Source organism: Mesoplodon densirostris, chromosome 5 (genome assembly GCF_025265405.1).
Source record: "Mesoplodon densirostris isolate mMesDen1 chromosome 5, mMesDen1 primary haplotype, whole genome shotgun sequence".
Classification (NCBI taxonomy): domain Eukaryota; kingdom Metazoa; phylum Chordata; class Mammalia; order Artiodactyla; family Ziphiidae; genus Mesoplodon; species Mesoplodon densirostris.
The window spans coordinates 108,965,841-108,980,498 of record NC_082665.1 but is presented as its reverse complement, the minus strand read 5'-3'; the positions used below and the strand labels follow the sequence as shown (position 1 = coordinate 108,980,498).

Here is a 14,658-nt window from a genome sequence, read left to right as displayed (position 1 = left end):
TCTCACCAACGGGCAGACACTAATAGAGATATAATCCACATGCACCCAAAAGGGCAAGGAAAGGCATCTTCTTCCGACGTCTCCGCCCTTAAAGCACACACGGTTTGCTCCGCGACGACCAAGCCGGAGGGAGAGGACGGAGATCTTCACGGCGCCCTCTTCTGGCGAAGGATAGACTCCACCCTCTCCAATCCCCGCCCTTCTTTGGGGTGAAGCAGGTTGCAAGCCGAATTGTGTCGCCGCAGAAATGCCAGTGACATGCCCATGAATGCCCATGAATTACAGGTTCTGCACGCTCGTACCTACAAAAGAGAGTGGACCTCCGCGATTCGAGGCCCACAGGCCCATCCTCAACCGCCCTAGTGGGTCAGGGCTCGCGGAGCCCTCTCCGCCCCCGTCCGCTGAGCACGCGGGTCCTCGGCCCCAGCCTCTCCTACAGACGGCCGCTCTCAAGTTCCCTTGCCCCGCAGCCTCTAGTCGGAGGCTACGTCGGGACAGGACGGAGCTTTATTTACACCACCGTACTCATTCCCATCCAGCCCCAGCATACCCGAGAGTACGCGTGTCTCATCAGTTTAACCACCACAGAATAAGAGGATACGGCTCCCTTAAAGCGGGGCGCGCGCAGCGGACCGGAAGTGACGTTTGACGTACGGCGTGTTCCCGCCCTGCCCTTCGCCGCTGTTAGGTGGCGGGAACTCGGGCTGCTTGCTGACGGCGGCTACCGTAAGGGTTCCCCCCTTTCTGGCGGCTCGTGGCTTCCTGGGCCTGAGAGTCTCCGCTTGGGGAGCGGGGTTAAGACTTCGCGACCACCTCGCCCTTTCCCTGCCGCGGAAACCTCAAGAACGAGCCGGTGGCGTCCTAGCTCTCAAGACGAGCGGCTCAAAGGCCCAGGCGGTGCCCGGGGACACACGCGGGGAGCCGGGGAGAACAGGTGACCAGCCGGAGAAATTGCGAGGACTGCCTTCGCTTTCCTCTACTCCTGTGCCCTCGATGCCCTTGTGATGTCTTCCACCTCTTGCTTACTCCTTGGTCTACGGGTGGCTCAATCCAGCATCCTTCAGAGCCCTTCCTTGGGCGGTATTACTGTTTGGCAGCCTGTGGCAGGGATTGAGTAATCCAATAACGTTAAAAACCTTAGTTGTTTACAGATGTTAACAATTTATTTTATTTATTGGTTATACCCGTATGCCAAGCACAGAGCTGTGTGTTTGCACGATTCTTTTATTTGACCCAGTTGCCTTATGAAATGGGCCTTAGCTTCTTTTACAGAAGGCGAAACTGAGTCTGATAAGTGGTAATTCAGTCACCAAATCTTATGGAGCATCTATGCTGTACCAGGCACTGGAGACACAGCAGTGAAAAAAATAGAATTGCTATTAATGCTGGGGATTTTCAGACGAACTATCCCTAAAAACAGCCTTTTGCTGCCTGGGAGAACGTTTACCTGAATGTTAATAGTGCTTATCTTCTGGGTGAGGTTTTCAATTTTTAAAACTCTCATGCTTTTCCAAATTGTTTTGGTTTCTTCAAATGAGCATGCTATGAGAAAAACAGCTGTTTCCATTTTAACAACAGTGTCTCGCCTCCCCCCCACCCCCCCGCCTTCCCCTCCCCACAAAAGCTTCTGTCTGAAGGCAGGCACGGGCTCTGCCCATAAAATAGGCTCTCCAGTGGCTCTTTAGGCCCAAGAGAAGTGGAGGTTCTCATTTTTGGTCCCAGTGCTCCTAATTGCTGAGTCCATTCCAGGGTCTGAGCTAGAGTTAGGCCCATGACTGAAGAGAGTGTTGAGACCCATGTACAGTTTGGCCATTAATGCCATCATATTTATCAGAAAGTTTGTTGAAGTTATAGAACTTTGTTCTATAAGTCCCTCACTATAAGTAGATTTAAAAAAATATATTTATTTATAGATTTTGGCTGTGCCAGGTCTTAGTTGCGGCACACAGGATCTTCGTTGCAGAACACAGGATCTTTAGCTTGTGGCATGCATGTGGGATCGAATTCCCCGACCAGGGTTCGAACCCGGGCCCCCTGCATTGGGAGCTGTGCCACCAGGGAAGTCCCTATAAGTAGATTTTAAGTTCCTTCAGCACTTTGGCCTATTTTATGTCCCTGTAGTCCTCAGTAGAATGCATTCAAAGGATGCTAGGTCATGGGGTGATGTCCTTCATTTAATATTTTTTGAATGTCTTTGCACAAGGTTAAGTGTGCTTTCAGGCTGTACTTCCTCATGATGGTTTCAAAAGAGCTTTTCCTTTTCTGTCTTGCACCTGGTCAGGGTGAAGTAACCATGCAGGCATTTCTAAAAGGCACATCTATCAGCAGTAAACCACCATTGACTAAGGATCGAGGAGTAGCTGCCACTGCCAGAAGTAGTGGAGAGAACAAGAAAGCCAAACCTGTTCCGTGGGTGGAAAAATAGTAAGAATGCTTTTGTTTTTGTTGAAATAGTTAATAAATTATCTCTCTGACCAGTTTTGATCACTTTTTTTTTTTTTAATTTAAGAGGAGAATGATTTGCCTTGTTTAAATGTTGCTTTAAAAGTCACCCAATTATATAAGTCATAGAACCTTGGAACTGAAATGTACCTTAGAATAATCTAGTTGAATTCACGTATTTTCTGAATGAACTACAGCCTTCTCTGTAACTCAGGTCCACGGTTTTGGGGGCTGGGATACAGCAGTGAAGAAAACAGTTTCTATAAGCTCTTAGGAGTTCGACTTACTTAGGAGTCCAAATAATCTGTTCCTCTTTTCATTACTGATAGCTGAAAATTGTTGAGTTTTTGTTTATACATTTTTGGCAAAAACAGCACTTGAAGTGGCTCTTAAATTTCAGTCAGCTAAGTGATATTATAGCAAGTAGTTGGAACCCCTGGTGTACCCTCAGTTATTACCAAAGGATTACAGATTACTTATAAGGCAAGTAAGGCCCTCATAAGTTTTGTTTGGCACCAACAATGCTTTTAAAAATGGGAAATTTCACATAAAAGTCTAGAAACTTTTCATTTTAGACAAGGGGGAAAATCTAGATTTTCAGACTCAGGAGACTAGGCAGCACTAGATTCAAGTTCTCACCTGAAAACACTTAGATGGATGTGTGTACGACTCATTTTCGTAAGGTCATATGTTCCTCGCTTCACCATAGTCCCTACTAGTGTCTCTTGTCTTACACTCGAATTCTTCACTCTTGTTATCTGCCTGGACTCTGCAGGTATTTGAATATGAAACCCTGGTTTATAATATACACTGGTTTTCCAAGATAACATTATCTGACATAAAATATCTGCCTGGCATTGGCCTGATTAGTTAGAAAAGTATAAATCAAATAAAAACTTTTGTTTAGTTAGCTAAGCACAGAGCCTGACTTAGGGTTGGGAGTATAACTTCGTTAACATCATTAGTTAACAATATAAGACAAAAATTACACTCCATATTGGTTAAGCTTGTTATTTTGTTAACCCTCAATGAAGTGAATAGGTATGCATTTTTTGTGCAGTTAGGTGATAGGAGAAATTGGTATTAACCCATTAACAACATAGTAACATATATGTAACTTTGTTACCTATCTTGAGGTTGCTAAATAGGTCTCCCTTTTCAGTTTAGGGGCATGTTGTCAAAACATAATATTACTTTCTAGGCAAATGTTCATTTTACATTTTGAACCGGTTGGCATTTGTGATGTTATAAAATCCTTTTGCATAGTTTTTGTAAGCACAACAGATACAAGCAATGCATCTGGAAAAGTGAAAAATTACTTCATTCCTCAGTATATATTTGAGTAAAGTAAATATAGATGGGGTTTCCACATCCAATTATGAAAGTTTCTCATTTCATTACTGATATGAGAGAGTTATCATTGGTATTTTAGCAAAAGGAGAGACTTCTGTGGCTACTATAATACACTGAATAACTTCTCTATTTTCTTTTTCTCCAGTCGCCCAAAATATGTGGATGAAGTTGCTTTCCAGGAAGAAGTGGTTGCAGTGCTAAAAAAGTCTTTAGAAGGAGCTGATGTGAGTAGCAGATGCTGTCTAAAGTCATTGGGAGATTTAAGACTTAATTTATTCACCCTCTTCCTTCCTTTATAGCCTCCGGCCCCCTTTAAATACTATCCTGTATATACAGTAGGCCCTTGATTACTATTTGTACAATGGATGATTAGTTCAACAAATATTTGTTGAGCATCTCCTGTTCTGTTCTATGGCATTGTTATATGGTACTCAAGTGGAGATCATTGAGCAAGACAGGCTAGGTCCCCTTGCTCGTGAGCTTTTATTTTGGTGGGGAGAGACACAGAAGAATAAACATGTAAGCAAAATAAATACGAGAATTATAGATAATGATAGGCACTATAAGGGAGAGTCAAAGATTCTTTGGCCGTGTGATTGCTCACCTAATTTTAGGATTTGGTTTGAACTACAATACAAAATAAATTGAGTCTTTTGTTCTGCTTATGGCATCATGTCCCCCTGCTGTGATATGTGGGATAAAATGTCCTTGAGTGACTTGCATTTTAGATTAATTCAGAGACAAACCATATGAAGAATTAGCAATTTAAAATTGTATATGATAAAGTGTTTTAAGAGCTTAGTGGAGGAAGGGAAACAGTTGTGGGTCAAAGTGGGATGTGGTTTTTACTTTATTCCCAAGATTTTCTTCCCTCCTCTCAACCTGGCTGCTTTGAATTAGAGGTTCTTTGGTTTTTGCTGCCATTGGTCTCTTCCTGGGATTACACCGCAACAGTATATATTTTGAAAGAAGTTATATTTATAAAACTGTTGAAAATCTTTCTTTACCAGTATTTGTTGTGATTTGATCCAAATATCTTTAAATTTTATAATAATATACAATTTAAATTGCATGGTAATATTTACACAGATTGCAGGACATGATGTTTTTTGTTTTTTGGTTTTTTTTGTGGTACGCGGGCCTCTCACCGTTGTGGCCTCTCCCATTGTGGAGCACAGGCTCCGGACGCGCAGGCTCGGCGGCCATGGCTCACGGGCCCAGCCGCTCTGCGGCATCTGGGATCCTCCCGGACCGGGGCACGAACCCGTGTCCCCTGCATCGGCAGGCGGACTCTCAACCACTGCGCCACCAGGGAAGCCCCATGATGTATTTTAATTGCTGGGATTCTCAACTCTTTAGGCAAATGTAGTTGGATTATGATCCAGTTCTTTATACCATCTAATTTATGAGGCTGAACTAAGAACTTTCTTCTTTATCCACTTGTTTAATGATTTGTTTCTTTTCAGACTTAAGTTTTTTGAAACTTGAAGTAATTTTTTTATCTCTAAAGAGTAAAGGAAAAAATTCATTCCTTCATTTATATTAAAGGGTTTTACAGTAGAATTATAAGAGATTTTTCAGAAATCAATTTTTAGAACTGCTAGTCCATGTACAGTTCTTGAATGCGTATATATATCAGACTGTTACATAATGTAGGGTTTAGTAATTTAACCATGTTTTAAAGAATTTAAATTATTGTAATAGTTGACTGGATGAATCATTACAACTACTGAGGTAGTTGGATCAAAATAATGGTTACAACCTTAAAAATAAAGAAGCCTAGGAGGTTTTGCTTCTGCTTTTGTTTTTAAAGTGAATCTCATAGTTTGTATCTTAAGCTGTATGTTACCAGTGTAACAGTAATGGTCTTTTAACTAATACATTTATATGTTGGTTTATTTACTTGGTGCATACTGAGTACTCTGGGAGATGCTGAGAATATAGATGTGAATAGAACAAATAAGGTTCTTGACCTTCTCAAGCTTCTCATATAGTGAGGTGAATGGGTATTTTACAATTAAACCCAACAGTTACATAAATAACAATAAATAATTGCAAATTACATCAAGTGCAGCAAAGACCTGTGAGAGAATAACAGAGGAGACCCTCTTTAGATTGGGAGGTCAGGGAAGGCTTCTGACTTGTAATGCAGTAGGAGTTGCCAGACAGAAGAATGGAGTCAGACCCCAGCTCATGGGGGACAGCATACGTGCAGGCCAGAAAGTGCTTAGCTGTTGGAGGCCATTGTAAGTTGGAACCTTGAAAGTGAAAGAGGTGGTGAGCAGATCATGGACATCCTTGTAGGTTATGGTAAGCAGCGTGATTTTTTTGGTCTGTTTTGTTTTTCTAAGTGGAGTATGAATACAGTGAATAGCTTTAAGTAGCAAGCAGAGGGGCATCTGATTTGGGTGAAGAATGAATGGATGGGAAGGGGGAAGGTTAGGCAAGAGTGGAAGCAAATAAACTATGCTGCTTAGTTTCCTATGTGCAGTGATTTCCATACATGAAAGAAATGTATAGTTTCACAGAGAAAGACAAATATATATCACTTATATTCAGAATCTAAAAGAAAATGATACAAATGAACTTATTTACAAAACAGAAACAGACTCACAGAATTACTGAACAAACTTAATGGTTACCAGGGGGGAAGTGTTGGTGGGGGGATAGATTGGGAGTTTAGGGTTGACATGTATACATTGCTATATTTAAAATAGATAACCAACAAGGACCTGCTGTATAGCATAGGGAACTCTGCTCAATACTCTGTAATAACCTAAATGGGAAAAGAATTTGAAAAAGAATAGATATATGTATAACTGAATCACTCTGCTGTACACCTGAAACGAACACAACATTGTAAATCAGCTGTACTCCAATATGAAATAAAATTAAAAGAAAAAAAGAACGTACAGTTTCATTACAGTGTTCATTAGAATTTAGTACATTTGTTAATCTGTACCACAGATCAGTTGCCTATTTGATAGGCACCAAGCCAGCTAGACTTAAGGTATAAAAGAAGATAAGTAGTTATTTAATCTTATCCTGTCTTCCACTGATGAAATCTCCCTGATACATGCGGGTATCCCTACAGGCAGCATATGTAATCATGATGTGGACCACGGCCTGGCACTTAAAAGATGCTTGGCTTTTTTAATATTTCTGTTCTTGGAACTTTAGCTCATGCAAAGCCCCAGTATGCCATTTTCATTCCTTTTTCCTCAGTATTGGCCAAATCCAATTTGATCTGTGTCCCTTTTGAAGCAACTGACATCTTTATAAAATGTAAAATCTTGCCCAGTCCTGAGCCTAGGTGTGGGATAGGGAACTGACAGAAGCCTAGTATTCCCTTCAGAAATAAGAGGTTTTTAATTCCAGCTTTGAAAATCCCACCTAAGTATTAGATTCGGTGTAGAACAATCATAAATATTGATTCAGCTTAAGATATTAGAAAGATATCTTAGGGAAAAATGATAGTGTTTGTGAAAAAGCAGGATTTAGTACTGTTATTACTATGATACCAGTTATATTAAGAAATCCTTGTATTCAGATATATATGCCCTATTAGGGAAGTCATTGCACTGCTCCATAGACATTTTCAGTCACTTTCACCTATTTGTGCCAGAATACAATTTTTAAAAAAATAAAATTTAACTTCTACAGCTCCCTAATCTCTTGTTTTATGGGCCACCTGGAACTGGAAAAACATCCACTATTTTGGCAGCAGCTAGGGAACTCTTTGGGTAAGTTGAAATCTCTCTCTCTCTTTTTTTTAAAGATTTGACACTAAGAATCTCTGGTACTGCTTTTCATTCTCTAAAACTTTGCATTTGGTTTTTCTGTGAGGTTGTTGGGTTTATTTTTGTTCTGAATTTTTTAATAATCCAGCTGGCCCATTTCCAGTTCCTCCCCTCCAATTAGCTTGCCTGTATCTTTTGTAACCTTTATTCTGAACCTTGTTCAAATGTTTGAGTGTACTACAAGGAGCCTTGTGATTTTTTTCATCACTTTAACTCTTTCATTATGATTTTGGAAACCAGAAGACCCTATCTCCAGTCATGCTGATAGTTTCATGACTTTTAATGGTCGTGTTCACATCTGTCATAGAATTTGCTATTTGATGCTACTGATGCGCACCACCCCTTCTTGAGTTCCTTCTTGCTCTGGACTTGCCAGGACCTGCCTCTGGAGTGGCTGGGCCAGCTCCTTGCCCTCAAGTATCCTGAGTATAAGCAGAGTGTGTGGTAGTTGAGGCAGTATGATTCCAGGTACAGCAGAAAATCTCTATGAGCCACCTTCTTAGTCAGTCCTAGACTGACTGTCTCGGCTTAGCCAACTGTTGTAGTAGAGGAGCCCTTTACCTAAGGTTAAAAGATACATATCAGCCATGTCTGATATCTATGCAACATGCACCAACATAACAAAGCCTATCTTTAATTAATCCAGAATTTTAGTATCAGGCATATGGCCTAAGGGTACATCTGAAATCCTACACATGAAGATAATTAGATGCCTCTGAAACCACCAAATATATAAGGGTAATCAGTTCTGTTGAAATGTGAAGGAGGACAAAAGGGGAAGCTGCTCTGTACCGAGGATTTTATTTGACAGCAACTTTCATTTTCCCAAGGAAATTTTAAGAGAGCTTTTTTGATTATTCTACAGCTCAATCAGTTAGATCCAGTCTGAATCATCCTTAGCAATGTAGTCATCATGAAACTGTTAAGTATAGTTTATTACTGGTTGTTCTACAGTAGGTTAGTCCAAATTATATAACTTGTAAAATATTTTTTTTAAATAATGTTTGTCTTGATAGACCTAAAAGGACTTAACTATAAATTCCACATTTAATAGTATATGTGGTTTTAAAATAGAAAATACATGCACAGAGCTTTCTAGATGTTTATGCCCATAGAAAAATGCGTAGGATATCATGCTATTTAGGAAAAGTGAGGACGAAATCCCAACTCTTGTTTTTTTTCTATTAAAAAAAATATACACACATATATAGAAAAATAACTAGAAGGAAGTCTTCAAAACAGGGTTTGGCAGTGTGTGCCAGGTATTTTTATTTTCTTTTGAGTTCTCAGATTTTCCTACAGTTACTTTTTTTTTTTAAATAAATTTATTTATTTATGTTTGGCTGTGTTGGGTCTTCGTTTCTGTGTGAGGGCTTTCTCTAGTTGCGGCGAGCGGGGGGCCACTGCGCGGGCCTCTCACTATCGCGGCCTCTCTCGCCGCGGAGCACAGGCTCCAGACGCGCAGGCTCAATAGTTGCGGCTCACGGGCCCAGCCGCTCCGCGCGAACCCGTGTCCCCTGCATTGTCAGGCAGACTCTCAACCACTGCGCCACCAGGGAAGCCCCCTACAGTTACTTTTGATAATTTTTTTTTAAAAACTCACTTAAAAATTAACTGTTCTTTTTTTTTTTTTTTTTTGCGGTACTTGGGCCTCTCACTGTTGTGGCCTCTCCCGTTGCGGAGCACAGGCTCCGGACGCACAGGCTCAGCTGTCATGGCTCACGGGCCCAGCCGCTCCACGGCATGTGGGATCTTCCCGGACCGGGGCACGAGCCCGTGTCCCCTGCATCGGCAGGCGGACTCTCAACCACTGCGCCACCAGGGAAGCCCCAACTGTTCATTTTTGATCCAGTAATTTTCCTTATAGCAAACTACTTTATGGAAATAATTCAAAATATGCTACCTTGCAGCATTATTTAAAATTGTAACGTATTTAAAACTATCTAAATGTCTAACAACAGAAGGATGTTAAGTAAATTAAATGATGGTACAATCTTAGGTTAGAAAGTCATATAGCTATTAAAATGGTTTTTACAGTGTTTATCATGACATGGCAAGATGCTTATGATACAGTCCAAAGTGGAAGATTGATTTAAAATTTAGTACATTATGTAATATCATCTATTTTTTTAATGCATGGAAAAAAGCCAGAATGTTAATTGTATGCCTTTGCAAAAGAGAAAATACAGAATGAATTGTATACCTTCTATTCATATTATTTACTAGGTGTATTTTAAACTACTGAAAAATGTACAGATGTTAAAATATGGTTTAAACCTGGGTTACTTACATGCTCTATGATGTTTCATAATTTTTTTTCATTTTGACATAGGCCTGAACTTTTTCGATTAAGAGTTCTTGAGTTAAATGCATCTGATGAACGTGGAATACAAGTAGTTAGAGAGAAAGTGAAGAATTTTGCCCAATTAACTGTGACAGGAAGCCGTTCAGAGTAAGTAAGCTCACCTTCCCTTCTCTATACCATGTCATTGTATTTGTTTAAAAAACATGTTTCTGCCAGATTTTCAACTTCTTTTTCATGTTAGATTGTATTTTTATCTAAGTTATTTAAACCTAGAAATGACCTTTCCATTATAGTAACTAATTTAAGTTTAGCTGTCAAAGGTTTTTAATCGATATTTGTCTAAGGAGTATTTATTAATCAAATGTGATGGTTTGGTCCTACACTCATAATAAAAATCCTGATTTTTGCTATTATATTATTTTTTAAAAGTCCTATCATATATCTTAAGCTTCAGTGTATATTTCATAGTTGGTGACAATGTAAAACCTTGTCCAAACTGGGACACTTTGAGTGAAAGAGGAGTTGTTACTAATAATAATTCAATAGGGATGTTTACGCAACTGTGTATACTCCTTAGGTGGCAAAGTTCCAAGGTAAAATTTTTGGTACCTGGCATATATTTAAATTTATATCAGAGCACACTTAGGAATTTGTAGAAAGTGAATAACTCAATTTTTGATATCCACCTTGGATTGACAATGTATATAAATCACATACATGATAAGGGACTTAGATCAAGAATAAAGAACCCTTACAACTCAATAATAAAAAGACAACCCAATTTAAAAATGGGCAAAGGATCTGAATAGACATTACTCTAAGGAAAATACACAAATGGTCAATAAGCATATCAAAACATGCTCATCAACATCATGAGCCATTAGAGAAATGCAAATCAAACCCATGATGAAATACCACTTTACACCCACTAGGATGGCTGCAATCAAAAAGACAGAAAATAACAAGTATTAGCAAGGATGTGGAGAAATTGGAACCCTTATACATTGCTGGTTGGAATGTAAAATGATGCAGCCATCTTGAAAACAGTTTGGCAGTTCCCCCATGAGTTACCATATGACCCAGCAATTCCAGTCCTAAATATATACTGACGAGAAATGAAAACATATACACATGTACACAAATGTTCATAGCAGCATTATTCATAGTAGTCAAAACATGGAAACAACCCCAATATCCATCAACTAAAGAATGGATGAATGAAACGTAGTATATCCATCCATTTGCCATAGTATTTGACAATAAAAAGAAATGAAGTGATGATATACTACAACATGAATGAACCTTGAAAACATTACATTAAGCGAAAGAAGCCAATCACAAAAGACAATGTATTAAGTTGACAACATGTGGTTCCATTTATATGAAGTGTCCAGTATAGACACATCTGTGGAAACAGAAAGTAGAGATTCCTGATTGCCTATGGCTGGGACAGTTGGGAGAGAGAAAAAAGAAATGACTCCTAAGGGTCACAGGGTTTCCTTTTGGGGTGATGAGAATGTTCTAAAATTAGATTGCAATAATGATGTATGAATTATAACTCCTTTGTGTTTCTCTGAATCAGCGGGAAGCCATGTCCTCCTTTTAAAATTGTGATCCTGGATGAAGCAGATTCTATGACCTCAGCTGCTCAGGCAGCTTTAAGACGTACCATGGAAAAAGAGTCTAAAACCACCCGATTCTGTCTCATCTGTAACTATGTCAGTCGGTATGTGTAATGCCCTCAAGGTGAATGCAAGGCAGCCTTATTTTGATAGGCCTAAATAGGGAGAGAAAAAATCTAAATGTTTCAAGGCTACATTAGTTTCTCCATCAAATCTTGACTTGTTCTTGACAAAAATGAGTTATTCGGGGGAGTTTCTTCTTTAGACACTGACTTTTTTCCAATATTTTACAGAATCATTGAACCTCTGACCTCTAGATGTTCTAAATTCCGCTTCAAACCTCTGTCAGATAAAGTTCAACAGCAGCGATTACTAGACATCGCTGATAAAGAACATATCAAAATTAGCAATGAGGTAATCACTATTATTACTACTGTAATTACTAATTCCTTTGATGAATGCCTATGAAGAGGCCCTTCCTGAAAGTCAAATGTGTGTTGCTTCAATTTCTGATTCTTCAGGCAAAGTTAAGCTAAATAAACAATGTCTAGGAATTACTGGTTCAGCCTTTCTGTTGCTATTAGTTTATTATCTGTCAATACTTCAGAGACCCAAAGCTGAGGCAGATTTCGTTAGGACGCAAATTCTGCAACAGCCAATCTCTGCATGACAGCATACTCCACTTGTCATTACCCATACTCCACTACAAGGACTAATTTGGTATGATGAAATTCTGGCAGTGATAGAATGTATAGGCCCTTATTCATTATAACAGAACTGTAATTTGAATTCTTGCTGTATGTAATCAAGGCTGTCTCCATGTATTCTGCCACTATAGCACTGACATTCCCTCAAAAATGGAAATAGGTTTTGTTTTTCCCCAATACATCCTTACTTGGCCATAACAGGTTAAAGAACTTTTTTCTCTTCAGGGACTAGCTCATCTTGTTAAAGTGTCAGAAGGAGACTTAAGGAAAGCCATTACATTTCTTCAGAGTGCTACTCGATTAACAGGTGGAAAGGAGGTCACAGAAAAGGTGATCACAGACATTGCTGGGGTAAGAGCACTGGATATTCTGAAATTTTGTTTTGTGGCTTTTAGAAAATTTTTAATTCAGATATATATATGGAGTGATTATGTGCTTAGTCCCACTCAGGCTGCTGTAACAAATGCCGTAGGCTGAGTGGCTTATAAACAAAAATATCAGTTCCAGAGGCTGGGAATCCAAGATCAAGGTGCCCCCAGATTCAGTGCCTGAGGACACACTTCCTAGTTGAGTAGACTCCTAGTTCACAGATGGCCTTGACCTCCCTGCACCGTCCTGTGGCAAAAAGCAGCTTTCTGAGCCTTTTATAAGGGCACTAACCCCATTCATGAGGGCTCCACTCTCCTATCACCTGCCAACGGTGCCACCTCCAAATACATGAAGGATTTTTAACATGAATTTTGAGGCAATATAAACATTTATACCATTCTGGGAGTTATCAGAATGCTGCAGGCAGGCAGGGATGTGGCCGTTACCAGATATCCCCTATAAAGGAAAAAGGGTCATATCCAACTTACAATTAATCATTAAAGGAATTCTCTTGTGCCACACCCTTGTCTTCAGATTTCATTTTGTAATGAAACAAAAACCAGCCAATCTCTGCATTTTGTTAGTGGCATCTTAGAAATAGGATGTTCCCAAAGTTTGTTTCAGGTCCAATAGCTTTCTCCATCACCTATCTTGAGACCAGATGAGCATAAGGCTTAAAGCTGACCCTTTTTCAGTTCTTTGCCCTCCCAACTCCGTATGTATGGATTCAGTATCAGGTAACAGTTCCACACTTGAAGTGGCATGTCCTGCAGCATAGAACACCAGGGAGTTTGCACAGGCTTGGCAGAGAAACAAGTCAACCTGTCTTCACCCAGAAACTTTTTTTTTTTTTTTTTTTTTTTTTTTGTGGTACGCGGGCCTCTCACTGTTGTGGCCTCTCCCATTGCGGAGCACAGGCTCCGGACGCGCAGGCTCAGCGGCCATGGCTCACGGGCCCAGCCGCTCCGCGGCATATGGGATCCTCCCAGACCGGGGCACGAACCCGTATCCCCTGCATCGGCAGGCGGACTCTTAACCACTGCGCCACCAGGGAGGCCCTATTCTTTATTTTTAACTAATTCTTTAATTCTTTATTTTAGGTAATACCAGCTGAAACAATTGATGGAGTATTTGCTGCATGTCAGAGTGGCTCTTTTGACAAACTAGAAGCTGTGGTAAAGGTAAAGACACTTTACTAACCTGGGGGGGAGGGATGGAAATCATACCAAAATCATTTTCTTTTCTGCTACAGGACTTAATAGATGAGGGTCATGCAGCAACTCAGCTTGTAAATCAGCTTCACGACGGGGTTGTAGAAAATGATAACCTTTCTGATAAACAGAAGTCTGTTATTACAGAAAAACTTGCTGTAAGTAGGCATCTTCTACATTTCAGCACAGCATACACACCTGAAAGGGAAATTACTTACTAATCTTTCATTTTCTTGTAGGAAGTTGATAAATGTTTAGCAGATGGTGCTGATGAACATCTACAGCTGATCGGCCTCTGCTCAACTGTCATGCAGCAGTTAACTCAGAATTGTTAAAACATTCAGTATGCACTATGGAGAACAGTATGGAGGTTCCTTAAAAAACTACAAATAGAACTACCATATGACCCAGCAATCCCACTACTGGGCATATACCCTGAGAAAACCATAATTCAAAAAGAGACATGTACCAAAATGTTCATAGCAGCCCTATTTACAATAGCCCGGAGATGGAAACAACCTAAGTGTCCATCATCGGATGAATGGATAAAGAAGATGTGGCACATATATACAATGGAATATTACTCAGCCATAAAAAGAAATGAAATTGAGCTATTTGTAATGAGGTGGATGGACCTAGAGTCTGTCATACAGAGTGAAGTAAGTCAGAAAGAGAAAGACAAATACTGTATGCTGACACATATATATGGAATTTAAGAAAAAAATGTCATCAAGAACATAGGGGTAAGACAGGAATAAAGACACAGACCTACTAGAGCATGGACCTGAGGATATGGGGAGGGGGAAGGGTAAGCTGTGACAAAGTGAAAGAGCGGCATGGACATATATA

At 39.9% G+C, this 14,658-nt stretch overlaps 1 protein-coding gene across 1 annotated transcript; it reads left to right on the top strand.

The window, feature by feature from the left end:
* The first annotated feature begins 688 nt into the window (after positions 1-688).
* Positions 689-14,332, top strand: RFC4 (replication factor C subunit 4). The gene is made up of 11 exons (XM_060100114.1): positions 689-934; positions 2,282-2,424; positions 3,941-4,019; positions 7,459-7,538; positions 9,928-10,047; positions 11,483-11,626; positions 11,816-11,936; positions 12,455-12,580; positions 13,699-13,779; positions 13,851-13,967; positions 14,049-14,332. The coding sequence occupies exons 2-11, from the start codon at positions 2,294-2,296 to the stop codon at positions 14,142-14,144; spliced, it is 1,095 nt and encodes a 364-aa protein (XP_059956097.1). The 5' UTR covers positions 689-934; positions 2,282-2,293; the 3' UTR covers positions 14,145-14,332.
* Positions 14,333-14,658: the final 326 nt, after the last annotated feature.

Excerpts from the sequence above, each read along its gene's own strand:
- RFC4 (XM_060100114.1), top strand. The coding sequence starts at position 2,294 with ATGCAGGCATTTCTAAAAGGCACATCTATCAGCAGTAAACCACCATTG. Across the intron at positions 11,627-11,815 it reads ATCTGTAACTATGTCAGTCG|AATCATTGAACCTCTGACCT; the intron begins GTATGTGTAATG and ends AATATTTTACAG. Across the intron at positions 11,937-12,454 it reads ATATCAAAATTAGCAATGAG|GGACTAGCTCATCTTGTTAA; the intron begins GTAATCACTATT and ends TTTTCTCTTCAG.